Source organism: Parambassis ranga, chromosome 9, assembly GCF_900634625.1.
Source record: "Parambassis ranga chromosome 9, fParRan2.1, whole genome shotgun sequence".
Classification (NCBI taxonomy): Eukaryota; Metazoa; Chordata; class Actinopteri; family Ambassidae; genus Parambassis; species Parambassis ranga.
This window is the reverse complement of record NC_041030.1, coordinates 19,407,680-19,429,104: the sequence shown is the minus strand read 5'-3', so window position 1 is coordinate 19,429,104 and position 21,425 is coordinate 19,407,680. Positions and strand designations below refer to the sequence as shown.

General features: G+C 41.6%; 1 protein-coding gene across 2 annotated transcripts; it reads right to left on the bottom strand.

The window, feature by feature from the left end:
* Positions 1 to 1,979: 1,979 nt before the first annotated feature.
* Positions 1,980 to 17,959, bottom strand: LOC114440799 (calcium-binding protein 7-like). Of its 2 annotated transcripts, XM_028413304.1 has the most exons (6): positions 17,851 to 17,959; positions 4,565 to 4,708; positions 4,324 to 4,436; positions 2,840 to 2,990; positions 2,151 to 2,154; positions 1,980 to 2,103 (listed from the first exon to the last, which is right to left on the bottom strand). In XM_028413304.1, exons 1-6 carry the CDS (start codon positions 17,957 to 17,959, stop codon positions 1,980 to 1,982), a joined length of 645 nt encoding a protein of 214 aa, XP_028269105.1. The 2 variants fall into 2 exon arrangements, with proteins under 2 accessions (XP_028269105.1, XP_028269104.1); XM_028413303.1 differs by lacking the exon at positions 2,151 to 2,154 and having other exon boundaries at positions 1,980 to 2,110.
* Between the last annotated feature and the right edge of the window lie 3,466 nt (positions 17,960 to 21,425).

Below are 21,425 nucleotides of genomic sequence, written 5' to 3'. Positions count from 1 at the left end.
CAATCAAGATGTTTTGGCTTCACTTTTGGGGAGTTTTTATATTGACAGTAGACATGACTCATTTCCTGTGTAAAGACTTTTTTGTGCAAAATCCAAGGTGATCACTCTGCCCAACTATGCACATCATGTCATTAATCTTTATACAGCCTATGGTCTAAACCTCCTCCTGGTCCTCCTTGACCGAGGTAGCAGCTGACTGCACAAAGCCTGATTATTGTTCATTTTCTCACAGTGCTGACTTGCAGTGTACTCAAAACAGAAGTACACAAACTTTTAGTACGTTCAGTATGTGCGCTGTATAATTCATCTTCAAGGCCAAAAACGTATCAATCAACCCTTATCAATAAAGTGTGTACAACAGACTGCAGATATACCAATAATTCAGATTCTGTGTGAGGTTTGGCCCAGTTCTTCTTGTCCCAGAAACCTTCCATAGCTTTGGTAATGTTGGTTTATATATACAATACACATTGACATTGACAGACCTTACCCAAATGCATGCACAACAAACTAACCTACATCCCATCAAGTTCATGTGGTGCTTCACAAATATAATCAGTAGTTTATTGCAATGTTCAGGCCCTGCAAGACTCACTGGGCACACGTCTGTCTGATGTTTGTATCACTGAACAATAGGGCTGTACCCTGTTTGAAAACCTCAAATATCTCCGTTCTATTGCCAAACCCTTAAGAGGTGCTTTGGGAAATTTTCTTGAGCAATTAGTAGGTCCACTGGCACTAATGATTTCAAAGCATTGTGAGATGTCTATTTTACATACAGTTATTGCTCTATAGCAACGCATCCAGACAGAAATAAAAAGAACAAAAATACATTCCTACATTTACCCCCCCCCCCCCCCCCTCTCCACTAACCAGATCAGTTTTGATGCATATTCTTTGAATGTCTGTGGGACACATCTTGAAGTCCGCCCTGTGGCACTGAGAGATGATCATCAAGGCAAGATGTCTGTAAGTTAGCAATCCCAAAAGTTTTTTTTTTATTTGTTTGTTTCTTTTTAACGAGCATGTACTAAAGCAGCCCTTCTTTTTCATGCAGTTGTATGCTTTACTTTTGTTGTGATTGCTAAGACCCTGCACCACACACAGTTGCTCACAGTTGTCTTTAAATAATTGAAAACAGCTCTGTTACACAGTCATGATTAATACATTGATAAGAACTTTTACAAATGTGTCAAGACGACTGTTTAAATCCATGCATTTCATGCATAGATGATGTCATCCTCTGAGGCCTGCAAAGCAGAGAGAGATAGAGAGAGTCGAGTGTTTGCTGCATGTCCAGCCAGTTACCTGTCCATTCAGACCTCAACGCCTTCCCTCCGAGAACTGTTAACCTGCTTCACCCTGCTCCAGCCTGTGAATGTGTCCAACCGTCCACACGGTCGCATCCCTGCAAACCCTTGCCTATTATCCGTTTCTTACTAAGCTATTGTTATTCCCAAGAGGTTTTTGAACAATGTTGCACTGCATACAATTTCTCCACAGCACCGTGCACTCCAGACCTTGCACGTAATATCATCCCAGCCTCAGTAATACTCCTCGTCACTCCAATGTCCCCACAATGCTTCACAGAGTCTTTCTACTTTATTTATAATAAACCGCATGGCACACTGGACAAATACAAAACTGGACAGTCACTACACTTCTCTCTATAGCTGCCACCATACTGAACGCAACACTGCTCGAATGCACATAGCTAACGAATACTAAATGATGTGTTAGGGTGATATGTTTAGACAGCTGTCCAGTTAAAACACGCCACTGTCTCATTGCATGTCCTTGAACCTGTGTCAGAAAGACAAATTCCTGCACGTGTAGTTGTGTCCTTGGAGACTTCAGTTTTTCTGCAGTCATAGTCAGCCATGTGTGATTGTCTGTTGTGTTTTTAGTTCTTGAGCTTTACCTCTTTAGTCTGTTAAGCAGCCTTTAGGTGGTGGTTAAGGCTGAAGAAGCCACAGCTCCTATTTCATGCCGCTCCGCAGCACCTGATTGGCCGCGATGAGCATGACACTGATGATAAAAGCAATGGCGAAGGCGCATATCAGGCTCTTGCGCACACAAGTTTGCTTGACTTGCTGTGTCGGGCTGGAGCCTGGATAACAGAGAAAAAAATACCTGAAGGTCCACTGAACCAGGCTTGAAAGATATCTTATAGTCATAGTTCCAAATGAAAGAGCTCATCACAACATGAACGCAATTAAAGTGGATGAACACTGCCAAAGATTTCACACCTGTATGCCGCTTAGCTGCTTCTAGATTGAAATGTTAATTGAAGTTTTGAAACAACGAGCAAATACATTGGTGTCTGACTGGCAAATTAAAGGATGCAACTGAACCCTGGCAGCTGAGGAAAAAAGAAGCAGTTGAATAGGAGTTGAATGCAAAGACTTCTAAATTATCTATATTTATGCAGAATGGTGACTCAAAAGAGTTGACTCTAGCTAATCAGCACGTATATAGCACGGCTATAAAGAATTGGGTGTCAGTAAGCATTTTATTTTATTTAAACAACAGGGATCTATCAAGTCTGATCTTCATTCACTAAGATGATTTGTAGACTGAGGAAGCCAACATGGAATTGTTTGATTTAAAGAAAAACCCTGCTAATTTTCCCTAAACTCTCTGTGTAGTTTTGTCATATTAACTAAGGCATTCCTTGTATTTTGGGTCATATAACTCATCTCATTGATCCACAAACGTATGCGAATACGCAGCCTAGAATTTTTGGAGTGTTTCCTGCCGAATTCCAGATGTTACCTTATGTTTTAACACTTAAAAATTGCCAAAAGTATTACAAAAAGTATAGGAGGTTCTTCCTTACTGTCTATGTCCACCTGACAGTCCTCAGGATTCTCTATGTGGTTCTCCTCGGTCATGATGATGTTCTCGATGTCTTTCATGGAAAGGTGATCGCAGAAGGTGTCGTACAGAAGCCTCTTCAGCTCCTCCACCGTCAACTTCTGCATGTCACACTGGAGATACACATAACGCAACACAAGTATTTCAGTCCCACACAGAGTATAGAGAGGGTGTTAATGAAAATTAAAGTTTAACGCATGTTTTTTTTTTCTTTTTCAAAACAGAAAACTGACGACTTCCTTAATCACTTACGGGGAAAATCCTCATTTGAGTATAATTTGAGTTTAATCAGTATAATTTGAGCTTAAACTGTGAAAATGTAATTTTCATCAATCAGTTTCTTTGTCCATCTGTAACATTAAATTATTATTGAATCACCAAAATGATGGAGGAGCAAAATAAACCAATTTGTGGTAAAACATTTTTGTCATTAAAATGCAAAATAAAACTCACAGCAAGGAAGAAGCACCAATATATACTACAAGTAGTAGAATCTATATTATCCCTTGACTGTGTGTCTTGCATTATGACATAAATATACTTATATATTACAGGTTGAAGTCCACAGAATGGAGTATAGTTCCTAACAGTGTCACAACATTATGTAACTGGATCTAATGCACAAGTGTCTGATCAGTTTTTCACAGTTTAACCAATAAATATTATCCAGCCACATGTTTTCTATGATAAATAATATAACACAGCTATAGTAGTATTAAATGTGATTAGCTGCATTCCATCACAGCATCTAAAACTATAATTAAATGGAGTAAAGATGTTTCTGTTGGCCTATTTGTTGTGTTTGGAAAGCTCATGTATGTTCTGAGGCGAGCTCAGCAGTGTGAGCTCAGGCTTTGTGTGATCAATCCTGCAGCACTTGCTTGATACTACTATTCTGTTATATAATCTTATGTGAAGCTGCGCAGTCTTTGCTACAGTCCCCTGGGCTTTTCGACTCCCTCAGCAGGTGTCTTTGGTTGTGCGCCCCCCCTCCCCGTACACCAAGAATTCCCATAAATCCCCTCGTCTCTTTCACACACTTAATTTGAAGCCTCACTTTTTGACAGGCACTCCTGTGCAACAAAGACACAAGCTCCATCCCACTAATTTCCACCCCACTGTCAAAGCGAACAGCTGATTATCTAATGAGGTGTCTGTAAATAAATGAATATCTATTTTACATGAAAATTGACTTTAATGTTCTGAGTAATAAGACCGTCGCCACACACACAAGAGGCAGAGATATCGAGTCAAAGACTTGATGAAGGACACCGTTCTTATCCAACCCTCTCTCTGATTAAAACCCTCTTATTAATGACCTAGAGGACGTGACATTTAAGTTTCATTTGAGATTCGCTGTGTTTCTGGGCTTTGAAGTTTCATGGCTTCTCTGTCTATCTTCTCTCTAATAAGCAGGAAATAAAGTCTATAATGAATAATGAGCACCTTCCAAAAAACCGAGTCAAAGTCAGTGCCGTTGAACTTGTCTGGCATCCCAGCGGCTGTCAGCTTCGGACCCAGAAGAGTGACAAACTCCTCAAAGTCCACCTGGCCGTCGCCTGCAGAAAAAGAGGAGAGCAGTTCATTGTTGCTGGTTTTTACCGCCTGCTGTTGTGGGGCAAACACAGAACAAAGCTTCAGCAGCTGTGTCATATGCACTACAATAAAACATGACTATTGGCCTCACCATCCATGTCCAGTCTCTGGATGATGACTTCCAGCTCCACCTCATTTGGCATGTAGCCCAGGGAGCGCATGGCCATGCCCAGCTCCTGCTTTGAGATGAACCCATTTCCATCACGGTCAAACACTTTGAAGGCCTCACGGATCTCTGCAGAATAAACACACACACACACACACACACACACAAGCTGAAGTCTCACGGCAAATCAGGATATGCAAGTGGGAAATGTTCCACGCACCGAAGACACATTTGTTATGCTGCATCAGTGCTTGAGTCATAGTTATATGGGGGTTGGTGGCTCAGGAGAATGAATTTCACCAGTAAACTCACACACACACTAAAAAAGAGCCAAAGTAAGATAAATAATATCAAACAAAGAGCCGAGATCCGGATAAATTACAGGGGGGAGTACCTTGTATTTTAAATTTTATGGGAATAAATCAAGTGTCCTTGCTGCCAAATTGTTAAATGCCTAAAATAACCTTAAAGGAATACGCTCTGCTGCCACAGAGAAGGCGAAAGTGAAGCATTCTCGGGGAAGCATTTCCTAGACTCACAATAATTTGACAAAAAAAAACATTAGAATAAAACGACCACTATTTGAAAGAGATGAAAACCGCCAACTCAAAAAGTGTGATGACATGAAATCAAATCACTCCCTGCAATGTGAAGGGATTTCTGCAGTAACACTGACGAGCTGATTTTAAGCTATAGCTCATAAAGGTCTAAAACAAAAATGTGTGGGTGGTAAAGAATATTCAGTATGTAGTGATCTGAGGAGAACTGAAAAGTGATTACTGGACTTGTGCTGCGCTGGGTTTCAGAAAATAATCAGGCTTAGTGGCTTCCTCTCGTCACATCTTCATCTGCGGTACAGGAGGAGCTTTCTGAAGTCTGAGAGGAAGCTAACCCTGAAGAATTGTTAACAGGCACTCTGCTTTTCAAGAGTTTCTGACAACACAGGCTTTTACAGGAGAGCGAGGGCCCAACATGATCAAGAAGATGCATCAGACGGTGTCATCACTGCTCAAGAGCTGCTTACATTTGATTCCTCTTTGTTCTTCAGTTTATTTAGTGATATAACAGAGGTCTTATTTTTTTTATATCTTCACACTGCACTGTAGATTGAAGCTGATACTTCCTTTGTGCCTGTTGATTTTAGTGTGGTTTTGGCTTTAGAGTCCTTGTTGTGTTCCTGGTAATACTGGTTAATGAATGCTTCCAAGTCCTCCTCTCCTCCATGTAATAATTTGGTTGTAGGTTTAGAGCTGCAGATGAATTTTGTGTAGGTGTGATCTAGTCTTTATTCATTTGTGGTTTATTCGAGTATCTAATAGCTGCTCAGACGGAAACAATTTTCAAAAATGCATTGTAAGAAAAGGTGAAGAACCCAGAGTGGCTGCAACCTGGTGACTGGAATTCTGATGGGCTTGATTTGTGTTAAGTCTCTGTTGTATTTACTAGTGTTTTGGCAGTTTCATGATTCCGGTTTTGTTTTTCTGTCATGTGTCAGTGTTTCAGTCTCATCCTTCTATGTTTAACTTCCTGTTTTTTTGGTAATCCAGTTTTCTTGGCTGTGTTCAAAATCACCCACTCACTCACTACTCCCTACTCATTATATTGGGAGATATACAGAATAACCAACACAAGATGATAGCATGTACTGACATCACATCACATTTCACATGCATTAACTGCACATTTGAAGCTATGCTTGTGTTACTTCATCACTGTTTTTAGCCAAAATGGATTCTTTTAGCTTGCAGTTAAACTTTGTGTTTACTGTGTTACTTCCTGACTTTTTCCCTCCTCTGTGATTGGCTGCTCTGCCCTCATTGTTTCCACCTGTGTCTCGTTACCTCACCTGGTGTTTTAAGTGCATGTGCTGCCATGTTGTTGTCAGTTTGTTGAAGCCTGTCTTCATGGTTGCTGTTGGTTTCTTTATCTCTGGTTTCACTTGCTTTGCTTTACTGTTTGAGTCCTTTGTATTTACTCTGTTAGCTCATTTTTACTCTAGTTTATTTTGGTTTTGATTAATCAAAGCTCATCTTGTGGTGGTTCACCTTTTCCTTTGGGCCCAAGCAGCCACCACACGGACCATTACTGTTCAGAGCTGCTTAGTAAGGAGTCTATAATGCCCCACCATATTGTCTACTGGTGTCCACATTCGTGTCCAGGGAGCAGACACTGGAGAGCCGGAAGTCATTTTGGAAGTGTAACAGTAACCAGTGGATACACACAATACAGCTCTATAGCTCCAAAGCATCACAGCATTTACAGCCCACAGTTTTGGGCATTAGCAGCACTATTTAAAAGTGTAGATCCTTCCAGTCGCTACGGGAAAACTATAATCAGTTAATTCTTCCTTTAAGCCCTACTACATATTCCCTCTCACTCTCTATACTTGTTTACTTCGCACGAGGGACTGAATCCCTTAATTTACATGCAATAGCATCCACGACCAGCTCACCTACGATTTTAAACTTGTCACATCCTTCTGACAGTCGGCCGATTAGCACAGAGGCTAGAGATGAATCTTAAGATAAAGATGATGCGCAGTCTGAAAAGCATGTGTGGTGTTTCTAATTTATCTGCAGGAACACTCTGTCTTTGTATTAAGGTTCAGAGAAATCAAGAGAGAACATCCTAGATTAGGTCATGATAAGGATGAAGATGATTTTAAATTTGAAAATGAGAAAAATGTTGAGTGGGTTTTGAATGAATAATGAAAACAAAATGAGAAACGGCAGCTGTTACTGAATAATGCACAACCCAACTGACAATAACGTCCTTTTGGGTAAGCCAAATAAAAATTCAAATGTTCATTTAAATGACTTTCTCTTTTCCGTTTACAGCCAATTAGCTGCAGTTGAGCTACCGCTGTGTAATACTAAACAAACTTTATCTGTTCACTGCAAAGGCAAATGTCTTGTAAATGGGGAAATTTGCCTCTCCGTTGTGTCAGAACTGCGACGAATGGCCGAGCCTCGGGGCCAAAATCCGCAGCATGACAAATGTTTCAGCTGGAAAACAAAACATAAAATACCAACAGGAAACAGTGTGTTATTCTGTGTGTGATGTGGCAGCAGGAACTCGAGGAAATAGTTTGTTGTAATCAAGTACATGTCCACGGAATAGAAACCGTGCCACAGGGACAAGGGTACTTGGCAATCATGTATTACAATGGATTACATCTGGCCATGCAATTTATAAAAACCGAGCCGGGTGACATTCACAGCAGCTATTTTTCACAGTGCTTTCGCCTGCAAATGTCTTCCTGCAGGTATAGTTAGAATCATTGAGAGCCTCTAGCTGTGTGTTTTGTTTTTTTCCCCCCTTCTTCACTGGATGTGATCTTATTGTTTATAGAATAACAATACCTCAGTATCCACCTGAGGTCCTTGCTCCATCTGTTTACTTTAGAAAGAGGCTGCTTCTCTCCAGCACAGACACTTGCTGCAAAAACACGCCGCCACCTCACAGGAGGCAAACACACTCTTAAATAAGGTGCCAAAACAGTTTTAGCAAATACTTAGTCTCTCCTGAAAGCTGTTTTTTTTTATTGATCAAAGGCAAAAAAAACATCCAGCGTGCTGAGTGCTGTTTGGCTGTAAATGTTGTATTGTATAATAAAATATGGGTACAATTTTAGGTTCAGGTTTTTGTATTTGTACTCGATTTGTTTTTCAATGAGATCGCATTCTTTGACACAATAAATATGTAACACCACCAAACACATACAGCTGACTATAGCTATGATAAAAGTGGTAAAAATGCTCAAGTCAAGGATTCACCAATCTAGACTAGAACTTTGTGACTGCAGAAGGAACAAAGCTGTTTTTGCAAAGGATGGGTGTCATCATTTAAAATGGAGGTACAGTAGCTATCCTCCTGTGTCTGTCTGGTGTACAGGGATGCTGGACTCGGCGCAGGAAGTGGGCGCATGCGCACGCACCGACCAGCAGTGGGTGATTAGTTTGGCGTCCTTAAGTTTCTATTTTTCTGTTACAATTTGTTGCAGGAGGATTTTATTTTTATGTAATCATTTGCAGAATACTAAGGCAGCAGTGTAGCAGTGTAAGAATGGCTGGTGGGATACACTGAGAAATGTATAGCCATCCCAAATATGTTATCAAAGCCACTTGGCTCTGCTTGAAATCAGGACAAATCTCAGAAGAAAAGCAGACCATGCATAATTTCCACTCCAACAATTTATCAAAAGAGTCTGACTAATCATCCTCTAAGAGAATTAATTTCTCTTTTTTGACCACACACACCATGCAGATAGATAAACTCTCAAAGAGAAGGCCCTCTAATCGTAACCGTCCCCAGGAGAGATGACTATATTCTCTCATTTTCACTTTTTGAACGAGCCAGATTCACATGCTCCCATAGAGACTCTATTGTCAGACTAAAAAAAAAACGCGTAAATAGCTAAGTGTGAGTCTTTGCTGATACAGACAATGAAGAGATGAGAACTTGAAATCTTTAAAGTGTGGGACAACAGTCCAATAATTAGTGACAATTTTAAATGTGTAATTTAGTTTTTTCTAATTGATTTATCACCTTTATCGTGTGAGAAACTGGCTCTACACACTGGCTGAAACATTTATTTTCTTTTTTTTTGCTTGCCTTAAGTCAGCTCATCACGTTGGTGACACATGTCACACGTCCATCAGACAGACGTGGAACATCATTAACATTCAGCTGAAGTTTCTACCCACCTAATGAATATAAATCCAATGTTCTTCAGTCTTCTCAAAGCTCTGGCTGCACCTCTGCAGAATAATGAGGAAATTATCAGGCTTTTTTTAAGCTTTTAAATAAACTCTCATTTTCTTCACCGAGTCTGATTCTGTGCTGGTTGGTAGTACAGTCAGTGTATCATACAGTATGTTAAATACTGATCTGAGCAGTGAGCGTGCGTCTTAATTATGAGGCCTATACAGATTTTTTTATTTTTGGCAGAAATCACAGTGGTAATTAATAGAGAAATGTGTCTAATGCTGCAGTGTACTAGATCTGCACTTGATGATGGTTTGCTGATTATTGACTGACTAATGATCCATGACTAATTATTTCTTACATTGTATGGACAAACCAGCGAAGAAGGCCCTTACAGTGTTTCCAAACTTTTATAATTAACTAATAGTTGCAGTTTTAGAGCATATAATGATGAAATCATCTGACTTTACAAATGCTTGCTGGGCCGGTGCAGGGTACCATTATAACAGAGGCCAGCAAACACCTATAGTGGATGTACATATAATTTAATATAGAATCAGAGGCTGCTGCTGTTGCATTTTCCACCCGATCTCAGCTCCACCAGGGAGTTGTGATTTGTTTTTTTTTTTTGGTCAAAAGCATGTGGTATTTTCTTTGATGTAGAGCAGTGCTTGTTTTAGTCCTTCAAAGATGCAACACCATGCGGTCCCCTGCACCGTGATCTGACAGAGGATGAAAAGCACAGGTTAAGATCAGGGGAGCTGCAAGAGCCAAGCATCTAAAGCTGAACTCCCACAAGAGGAAGGTGCAGCGTGCTCTTTACTGCACTGATGTGCATCAATGAAATGCGGCGGATGCTTGCTGCAGCTCGGAGAAGAGTCTGTGAAGTTTACACAGCACTGAACAAAGCTCGGAAAACACACTTGGAAAAGGAGCTGATTCATGCAGACAACTGGGCTGAGACATCACTGACAAGGGGCATGACATCCATCTTCTATGCTGTGTATAATGATTTTAAGAAATTGGAAATATTTACTTAGATTTTCGAGCCATGCCCGGAGCGGAGCTTTACCCCTTTTTTAAGGCTAAATTTTGCATCGGTGAAAACTTTTATCAATTACACGTGGTGCACTGTGTGCAGAACAGGCTGATGCCAGGGGGGTTTTGTAGCAGTGAAGTGTCCAGGAACATAATTCAGGGCAGCCAGAGATCCTCTTTGCCTCCGTCAGACCTGCATATGCTTAGGGCTGCTTTGGATCAGTAATTGCAGCACACCCACTCTTTATGTAAGACCTTATCAGTGTGAGAAAAACACTGCTTTGCTGTGTGTGTGTGTGTGTGTGTGTGTGTATGAACCTCGAGCAACTATTTTTAAACACCCATAGCAACCTTAATCCATCTTTAGCTGGATATGGGCCGACTTGGACACCCAGAAGATTTGAATATTACCATAACAGCCTTCTAACAAGGCTCTGGAGGATTCAATGGAGTATATGGCAGAGTCTAAGATGTCTGTGGAAGGAGAAATCCCATCTCTGGGTTTGGATTGAAACTCCCTCCATTATGAAATTTGAGAAGCATTGACCTTACCAATGCAGCTTTGACATGACCACGAGGGGAAAAAAAAGTTGGAAAGGTCGAGGCGCTTTATCTTCTATAAGACAAAATCCCTCAGCCAACTTCTTAAACCCCACTTGACCTTGAATGATTGAAGCCGGTGAAAGGCCGTGAAATTTTAGACTTTCTGTTTCCAGAAGACAAGGGGAATCATTGATCTGTCTCCATTTTCCCCCCATATCCTTCTCTCACTCTTATGTTTTCAAAGCTGCAAGTTTTCATCATCACAGCTGAGCCTGAGCCAATATCCACGTGGCGAAAACCCGTGAGAAGCACCTCAAACAAAGGTCAGACGTGCACAATCAAAAGCCTGCACTATGCATTACAGTTTTATCCAACACTCCCTCATCAGTTCCACCGAATTAACGACACGCACTCACTGTTTTTTCTGCCGCCATTATTGTCTGCTGTAGACTTTGTTGTATTGTTCATCAAGGGGAGGAAATATTACCCGGGAGCAAAAAGCACTTTACCTTCCAGAACTCATCACAGTTCATTTCACAGGTAATAAAGTCTGCTGGATCCACTCCTTCATGGCAATCAATCAAGATGGGAATAAATGACTTAACTTCAACCTACCTGACAGCGGTTATCACAGCATTTCATGATATTCCCCGCTAACCTACACCACGTGTTTTCCATCAAAGCCCATTTTGGCAAGGTTGGATGTCCTTGCCAGAACACCACACCAGATTAACCTTAAGCGACTGCCGTGTTCAAAATGTGAAGGAAAAAATAAAACATTAAAAAAATACCTTGTATCGCTCTGTGCTTCATCATGTGCTCCAACTTCACTAAGAATTACACCTTTTTGTCTCGTGGTGGAGGAATAATACTTTGTGAGCTTGAGATGATGAAAGTTCAGTAAACATTAAGAAGCGACCACAAGCAGTCAGTTAGCACAGATTAGCTGGAATCAAAGACGACACAATTTGCATAACAGCACCCCCCAAGCTTGTTTTGTAGAGATCTGCCTTTGGACAGAGCCAGGTTCTTTCCCTACTGTTACCAGTCTCTATGTTAAGATAACCAGCTTATGTGTGGAAACAGTTTCATGTGTAGCACAGATGTTGGGGGCAGTAGATTCAATATATCGATAAAATATGGAGAAATAACAGCCCATCCTCATCAGGAAAACATGACGTCGGTATTTCAGTCCTCAGAACAACAACTATATGTATTTATGGAGACGTCACACTACCCAGCAATGACAGAAGCTTCTTGATAAACAACCAGGGTTTAGTAGAAAACTGACCAGCCCAATGACGGACCTTGCACATCACTTCTGACGCACCCAATGGGGACCTGGTTGTCATAGCAACGTGAAGCTGCAACGCTTATCCAGCAGTTCGTCATCCAGAATAATTGTTGGATGATTTTTCCATTATATATATATATATATATATATATATATATATATATATATATATATATAACAAACGCCACTTTTACGTTGCTGCAACTCCAGCATTTAGATTAAATGAATATCATCATATGACAAAAACAGTTTTTTTTTTTTTATACCCTTCGGGTTTGGTTTTACAACCTGTGGCTCACCAGCTGTGACGCTGGGTCACTTCACCCTCTGAGAAATGGCTCACATCTTTATCACCATCTGTGTCAAGTAGAGCTTTTTCATATGTCGCATCCAGGCAGGTGATACATTCGAGAAAGCCATTTTGAAATCCATTCCCTGCCTGCCTGCCTGCCTGCCTGTCTGTGTGTCTTGTCTGGCAGGTTGTGCAAGATGGGCTTACATCAGAAAGGCTGATGGTTAAGAAGAGTGACACCGAGAGGTGCAAAGTGAGATTTATTATTTGCAGCCTGATTATATTCAAGGAGGATGCTTTTTATGGCCGTATACGCACACGTCTGTTATGTCACCAACAGTGTCTGCCTCTAAAATGAATAGTTATTTTTCCTGTCTTGTTTATGTTTCTGTTTTTTCATGCACAGGTGTTAATAACAATCAGAAAGACCTCTGAGGCTTTTCAGGTCTGCCATCTTTCCTTCAGCCAAATCCCTCCCTCTTGCATCATTAATCATAATATTCTGACAATGAACTTTGAATATGTGGCAGACATTTGACTTTGGAGTATTGCCGCAGTCAGAGCTGCTGATGCCGCATGTCTTTCTTCTTTGTTACTCATTAACAAAAGCCTGTCTGTGTTATAAAAATGATGTTTGCCAGACTTGTAGCATTGTGAGGATTTGTAAGTGGAAGGATAATAGTGTTGGCAGTAGAAAAGAAATTCATTTATTAGCTTAATTCACTTTATTACTAATCATATTCCAATATATTTGAAAGGGAAAAAACAGTTGGATAAAAACTCCTCTGTTGGAAGCTCTCATCTCTAAGAGGAAACTTCTAAGGGATCCTATTTAATTGTGTGTTTTTTTTAGAGAGCAATAATTGAACTAATTCCAGCTTCCTGTGGGAGCATCCTGCTAATAGCAGTCAATGGCTAAAGCGAACAGAAGAGAATAACAACTGGATGGTTTCCACACTGAGCCAGCACATCCTCTTCTATCATGATCGGTCATTCTGTTGTTCTTCTCGGCAGTATGTGCTTTAAAATGGTCTCGGTTGACCCTTTAGAAGTACACCCCCGCAACGCCTGCTGAATTTGCACCGGCGATACGCATAATTCCTGTCTTTCCGAGCAGATGCCGGTGTCTTTAAATATCTTCATTTGTATTCATGTAAGTATTTCCAAAGGAATGGAAGTCAACCCTCCACCTCAGGGCGAAGAAATGAGTCAATGTTACTGCTGCAGCTACAGTAGGAGTCGAGCAGAAACATCAACAACGCCTCACAGGCTGTTTACGCCATTAGAAACACAGCGGTGTCAGTGTTTTTCTTTAATGTATTAATTTTTTTGAGCAGCTGTCAGTCAAAGCTTTTTTGCAATCCTAAAAACTGCAGAGGGAACAATTAAAAATGTTGAAAAAGAAACATTTCTGTGACCAAAACCGCAGAGTGGAAGTGTAGGAAAACGCTCCTAAATGCATTTTGTTTTGACACATGAAGAGACTGAACTTTCCCGTTAGTCCTGTTTAAAAACCAAGAGCGCTGACTATCAGGGTTTCATCATCCTAACATGCAGACTTTACCCCCTGGAGCTTTGCTGGATGTTTCTCAGTTTTGCAATATTTACAACAACAACCAGAAAATACACAATTCCCTGCAGCATGTCACAAATCCACTTCTTTACTTTGCTCCCATTAGTCCAATCACTTCCTATGTGCCGCATGTCACCAGCTCTGTCTCTGGAGGGTGTGACGACCCAATCTGCCAGTGTGAACACATGCAGAGATAACTTTGTTGGCTGCATTGATTTAGTTTGCTGCAGACAGTCACTCGGTGAGTTTAAAATGCTCCTTCAGAGCTCTGCTTCACAACAGCTTTGGACACACTTTTATGTTTTGTGTGATTAGGAGAATCTTTCATGCTCAAATCAACACAATGGAAGCAGAAAAAGGCAGCTCTGATAAACAAACTGTGAAATATAGATGTTGCCTGGGACTGATATCCCTCCTATTGCATCCGCAGAGTACAAGCTCCTTTTCTAAATATGATGCCCCTCAGATACGACCGCCATGTCTGCCTGTCGTCCTCCTTTTTTATTTGTAGATACATAATAATGCCTGCAAGCATATAAAATGAGCCAAGACTAATATGTATTGACATCTTGCTTCCAAAATAAATAATAATACATTTAGTTCTTGTTTTTAAGCATAAAATTAGTTGATTATAGTTTTATCTTTTTTCTTGCTTATGTGTGCCAAATAGATTAACTTGCTATATTGACACACAAATTGAGTTTTGAGGTTTTGGGGACAATACTCTGGAGAGTTTGTCGGCAACAGAAGGAATTTGGGACTCGCATAAACTCAGATTAATACGCAGGTCATAAAACAGAAGTGAACTGTTGTTTTTGGTCTTTAACTGGCAGGAGACGTTGATAATAGTAAGGGGCGGGGGGTGACAGGGCGCCGCCTGGGTCACTGCAGTGAGGGCTGTATAGCCTCTGTTTTTGGGGGTGCTCGCTCTACCAGGCGAAGTCTGGTAATTTTAAAACTGTGAACAAAAACAGAATGAAACAGTGATTTGCATTGCAGCAATAAACAAGCTGCTCCGATCAGAACTTTGTCAGAGAGATGCAAACATCCTGCTAGTGTTCTCCTTTTGTGTGTGTTTACATGAGCCTCACTCTGGGACCTGTTACAAATGCTTTAAGCTCAGCGCAGGGACTATTTTGAAGCTGCTTCCAATAGGGCTGTTGTTAGGCAGTGTAGAAATGAGCTACCCACTTAATTCCATCTGCAGTGATATTGACACTGTGCTTTGCTTGTGTGTGAGTGTGTGTGTCTGTGTGTGTGTAGTGGTGGAGGAGGTCTAAACTATATTGAGCTCCTGTAATATGACCAACTGTTTTTTCCCTCTTGTGTAGGTGGGGAAATGGAGAATATGGAGGCCAATTCAATTTATGCTTGTATCATTGTACATTAAGGTACTTGCTATCACCCCCCCCCACACACACACACACACACACACACACACACACACCTTCTACCACACACAGACATAGGCTTATCGAGCATCAGAAAAATACCGTTTTGTTCCAATTATAGCTTTGACAGACTTCACAAAGTATGGCGCCATTGGTCCATTCCCCAGGGTGTCCAAGCCAGTAATTGAAAATCAGCTCCTTGGTCTATGCGTGCCGATGGGCTTGAGCCTCCCGTCCCTATACATGCGCACGCACACACACATAGTCGCTAATGTGCAATTTCGCTTTCGTGACAAAGCCCCGTCTCCCTGATGGCCGAGCTGATGTATGTGACACTTCAGACTTCCAGCCAATTCTCGTCCATCTCTCAAGAGATGAGAGCGGTGACGAGACGCTGCCGTCCGAACGGGGGATAAAGCATCACTGCTGTCAAAGTCCAAATGCACTGAAGAGTGTTTGATATGTTAAAGTATAGATATTAGTAATGTTTATAGTATCTGTTATGACAGCCTGTAGTAAATCTGTAGCATTGTTGTCCTGTTAAACTTCTGCAGGCATGGCAGTAATCTGTCATAATCTGTACCTAATTTCTTAACGAAATCCTCAAAACTAAACTAATAAACAAAATTAAGTCCGGTCTTTAGTCTTATAAGTTACTAATTGGAGCAGTGACTGCAACATAACCCTGCAGGAGAGAAAGATGATGTCAGATTGCGGCACTGTCCTCCATCTTTGAGCAGCTGAAAACATGATGAGAAAATGATAAAAGAATTTATTAGTTATTCTCATAACCATTCACTTTTGTGAGCTATTAATCAACAAACAACAATAGATGCTTCTAATGGTTACCTCCCTTTGGATCTCACTCACTCTCTTGACAACAACAACAACCATCTCCTCACTCACCACACCTTTAAAGTCTGCCTGGTTCACAACCTGTAAGACATCCCTCACATGGGATTACTAAAGCTCTGCAGCAGCTGAAGAAGGCCCTGTCACTGCTGTTAAATGAGCATTACCCCGCGGCTCTCCACAAAGCATTCCAGTGCTTCTCCAGTCAAACTGCCACTACAGGTTTCAGCTGTAAAGCCTGAAGCGGCTCACTGTGCAGCAGGTACCAGTGGATTTGACCAATTACAGCTGTCTATTAATCCCAAATGCTTCTTCTGGTAAAAAATGACAGAATCAGGCGACAGTTGTCATTGTTTTGTGTGTGTGTGCTGCTGCGCACACTGGGAATCATGTTTGACAATAAAGCGCTGATTGATGCAGTGCTATAATCATGAAATCATGCAAAGATCAGTCAGCGCTGACATGTTGCCCTTTTATCAAAGGCTGCGTTTTTTTTTTAAGTCAAAGCAAAAAAAAACTGATCGAAACATTTTTCTGGATGTTTCTGATACAGGTATTGTGTAAAAATGTGGCCTCTTCTACTTCTAACTAATATCAGCACTCTATAGCATTTCACTGCCAACCTTATTATGTGTGCGGGAGTGTGTTTGTGCAGATGCAAACCTCTTGGTGTGAGACAAAAGACTCTGTGTGTGTGTGTGTGTGTGTGTGCAGGTACAACTGACAATTTTTTTCCTGGTGTTTGAAATTCTGCGCCCACAGACGCAGGGATTTTGCACAAGAACCTCTCTGTAATTCACACATACGCCTGTCAGTCAGTCTTTTAATAATGATCTCTCTGAATCTGTCTATAAAAGCAGTCAGATCTGTGTGTGTGTTTGATTGCTAGTAATGACAGGAGGTGCAGTCAACAAGCCATTCAGCAGCCATACCTTACAGGAGACATGGCAGAACTTACTGTCATCACACACTCTTTGGGAATTCAGTAATGTCTCAGGGGCTGCTGCATGGTAATGTGCAGATGTCGCAGGTTCACATCACAAAGCGCTGAAGTCATGAATATTCTCAAGATATTTTAAAAAAATTACTCAGAATAGTTGTCATGTGTCAGCATGCTTGTTGGAAGAGGAAGGTGGGGGGGGGGGTGTCACTGCAGTGAGGTAGAGGATGGATGTGTGTATTAATTTATAAAAATATAAAGATAGGATTCACTGGATGGTGATGGATCAAAAAAATGATGTGGAGACTCAGAACATAATTCGCTCAGTAAACTCGGGCTTCCGTAAACCCCCCTTTCCACCCACTCTGCTTCTAGTTAGACCTGATAAATCACTGTTGTCCTTAAGAACAACACTTAAGCTTCACACTGAGGGGGACTGTGAATGGACAGCACATCTTGACACTCATTCTGTTTCACATAGAGAAAATCAAATGAAGTCAGAGATCTCTGAGCGCTCTCCAAGGTCCTGACTGCGCGTCTACATGAGCTCCACATCCACAGTATGAGTCAACACCTCCCGCGGCCCCACTGCTGTCCTAATAACCTTCAGGTCAGCCTGAGCAGGTATCATCTGATCTCACCTTCAACTTCGTCTTCAGGCAGGTTCACCGGCGCGCTGTACGAGAGGATGTCGGGGATGGTGCAGATCCCCCGGTACATCAAGGTGGAGGTGACTGGATGCATCGGCATGACTGCGACCTTTGCGTGGCACCTGCGCCCTCGTCATACAGAAATGTCTACAGAGAGGTTCCCAACTTCCCCCCGCGGTCACCGAGGTAACGGAGAAGCGAGTCCATGGGATAGTGGAGGGGGGGGGGGGCGAGGCGGTGAGGTGGCTTCCGCAGCGTGTCCGCCTCAGTCTTCCTTTTTTTTGGTGAATGAATGAAGAACAAGAACAAAAAAATGTGTGGCGTGCCCTACCTCATTGCAGGTTTAGTATTTGATTAGGAAACAAAAGTCACTGAGAAAAACACTACCTAAGACGGGAGAAATGCGCACGTACACACATCACCATCAGCTCACACGGCATCTCCACACCCGAGCTCATTAGCAGCAGCTTAATTGTCTCTTAACCGACCAATCGTTGCAAAACTGTAGCTTCAGAATCCAGTGGCTGCGTGTGTTTCCAGTCCCGGGGATTGATCTGCTGCGAGCATGCATCCACTTGTTGGATACGTGCGCTCACTTGACGCACTCAGGCTCCAGCCACCTTCATATAATCCACAGAAACGACGTGTTTATATATATAAAAAAGAGAAAAGAGAGAAAATAGCGGAAAAAAATCTCTTGGAAGAATGCAAAGATATTAAGTCAGCGTGTCCGGATCCTAAAAAGACAGTAATTGCGCTCTCGCACCTAATTTGTCATTGGATACGGGGGCGCGTTGCGATCCAGTTGTTGTGTTGAGTGGAGGAGTGTGTTTTTGTGAAAGGAAGCTCTCTGTGTGGATCAGATATGTAGTCAGTCTCCTCTCTCTCTCTCTCTCTCTCTCTCTCCCTCCTTTCTCTCTCTTGACTCACCCGCGTCACTGTCTCTCTCTCTCTCTCTCTCTCTCTCTCTCTCTCTCTCGCTCACACACACACACACACACACACACACACACAGTGTATCGGTGTAGGCAATCCCCCTCGTAAAAGCACACGAACACTCCCACCCTCTCCTCTCCTCTCTTCTTTCACCATTCCAACATTACACTAAAACCATAAAGTGTGATTGATGACCGTGTGTGGTAGGTGTGTGTGTGTGTGTGTCAGATTTCCTCCCACTGTTCCTATAAACTGTAACAACACAATACATGCCTTTATAATCCACAGGGCTGGGTGACTTGTTATTTTGCGTTTGAACTTCTTGCTGTGACGCAGACTGTGCCACTGGTTCAGCTGCAGCACTGAGATGACTGACGTTTGAGAGGAGAACAGTAGGAAGTGTTTTATAGTTTGTGAAGGAGAAGAGGAGACGCAGAGTTAAAGTCCCTGCAGCTATCTCTCTAATCATCTCCGAATGTATGCTTAGCTGCTCCACTATCTGCACTGAGCGACCCTTTGAAATGAACTGTTGTACTTTTCAATTGACATGGTTGGCTAAGTAAAATAGTGGTAAGAGCCATGCTGAATGGATCCACTTGAATTTCTGATGACCAGGTGCAGTTTTCGAGGTAGTTTTTATGAAATGTATGTCTTTTCAGAGGAGCGTTGTATCAGGCTTTTCTTATGGGGACAAAATCTTTCTCATTTTTAATGGATATAAATAGTTTTGGCTGATAGTGCTGACATGTTTGTTTTACATATATGCACATATTTTTCATGAGTTGTATCCCAATGCAGGGGCTGCATCCTTCACTGGATGCAGTTGAAGGATTGTTTGCTTCTTCAGATTGCATCCTTCCTTTTAATGTTAGCAAAGGATGCAATCGGTAAATCCTGTTCACTACTGAAGATGCCACAAGCTGAACTCTAATGGCCAAGGAGTAAACTTCTAACTGTTATTACCAGCCGCAGGTTGCTAGGCAACAGAAACGGCACAATATGATAAACAGGAAGTTTTCAATACAACCAGACTCACTGTCTCATTTAACAATAAATCTTTGCAGTCAACACCTCTGTAGACAATTAAACTGCAGTTAAGACTGCAATGACTCACACAGTTGCAAATAGACATAGACAGCATCAAAGCCATTTTACAACTGAGTGAACTTATTCATCACTATATTGGCAACATCTGACTCTGCCTAAACATCTGGTGAATCCAAATTCAGGCAAAGAGGTGGCGCTAAGACAGGCTGGCAATATGAGTCGTTATATAGTCGAAGTTATAAAAATATACACTCTCACAGTCAGAGTCATCATTAACTCATCAAACAAGCCGAAAATAGTGTTTGTAGCAACGTATTTATTTGTAAAATTCCACATGAAACATGGAAGTGTTTGAAGCCAGCGTCCAGGGGGGATAGGATACCTCCACAGATGTGTCCTCTGAACAGAAGTAATGTAATGTCCGGTAATAAAATGGCTAATAAAATAAGTGAAAAAACCATTAGTAAGCCATATGATGAGCCAGAGGAGAATGATCCCTTTACTGTGCATAGTGTTAGTTCACTGTGGATCCTCCTGGCTGCTACTGTTCATTGTTGTCAGGGGACTGTTACAGATAGATGTTGAAAAGCTTCAAACCCCCTTGCTCATTACAATAAAGTGTTAGTGACTGCTTGGATAAATGGGTGGAGTGTATGACAGGAGGAGGCCTGATTTAATCAGTGATAGTTTAATAACATGTTATTAAAAACTTGAACCTTCTCCAAAATTCCTCATGAAAAGCATCCACTTTCCTGGCTGGCATTTTCAAATGTTCAACCAACCATTGGTCAGAGTGACAGTGTCAGCAGTCTCCAGCAACCACTGGCCGGACACAAAAGGGCACCACCAACTCCGTATCCTCGGGTGACAGGTGGCACCTTTTATTTCTGCAAAAAGCAGTCTACCTAAAGCCTTCTCAACAGGAGGAAAGTTTGAAGGTCAGAACACTTTCAGATCCAACAGCCACAGTGTTCAGACTCCACTGTGTCATGCTGCTCTTTTGTCACTGAAAATGTGTAATGATTACCCCCCATGGGATAAAGGCTGGAGTTCTGGTTATGCACCTTTCGTGTATGTGAGGCTGGCACTACATGTCAGTTGACCCTAGCTAGGAGATCAAGTCTAAACTGTAAAGTACTGTGTAAAGACTTTAAGGCATCCATCATGCAACACCACCATCAGGGAGGCATATGATCAGTGGTGGGAGAAGTACTGGAGCTACTAAAGTAGGCCGACACAGAATATATATATATATATATTATTGATTTCCATTGCAATATAAAACTGACAATGTGTCATTAAATTTAATTTTCAGTACAGACATCTTTCAAATGTACCCAGAACCAGTTATGTTCTGACATCTGTGTGTCATGAGGCAGGCTGTGAGCATTGAGTGAACAGAGAGGCTGGTAAATGGATGATAATAAATAGCAATATAAAAAATAGGCATTCACAATTTTTACTGTGTATTTTGGCGGACAATAGCTAACTAGTTAGCTAACTGAGCCAGCGCCATCATGATTGAGGCACATTATAAAACACGAGACCTTCATCTCCATGCAGAGTCTGAACTCCCATCACTC

Bases quoted from the DNA above. Each gene is read 5' to 3' on its own strand.
- LOC114440799 (XM_028413303.1), bottom strand. From the start codon at position 17,959: ATGCCGATGCATCCAGTCACCTCCACCTTGATGTACCGGGGGATCTGC. The intron at 4,709-17,850 runs GTGAGATCAGAT...TTTATTCTGCAG, and splicing joins GCCTGAAGACGAAGTTGAAG to AGATCCGTGAGGCCTTCAAA. The intron at 2,111-2,839 runs GTAAGGAAGAAC...TCTGTTATCCAG, and splicing joins CTGTCAGGTGGACATAGACA to GCTCCAGCCCGACACAGCAA.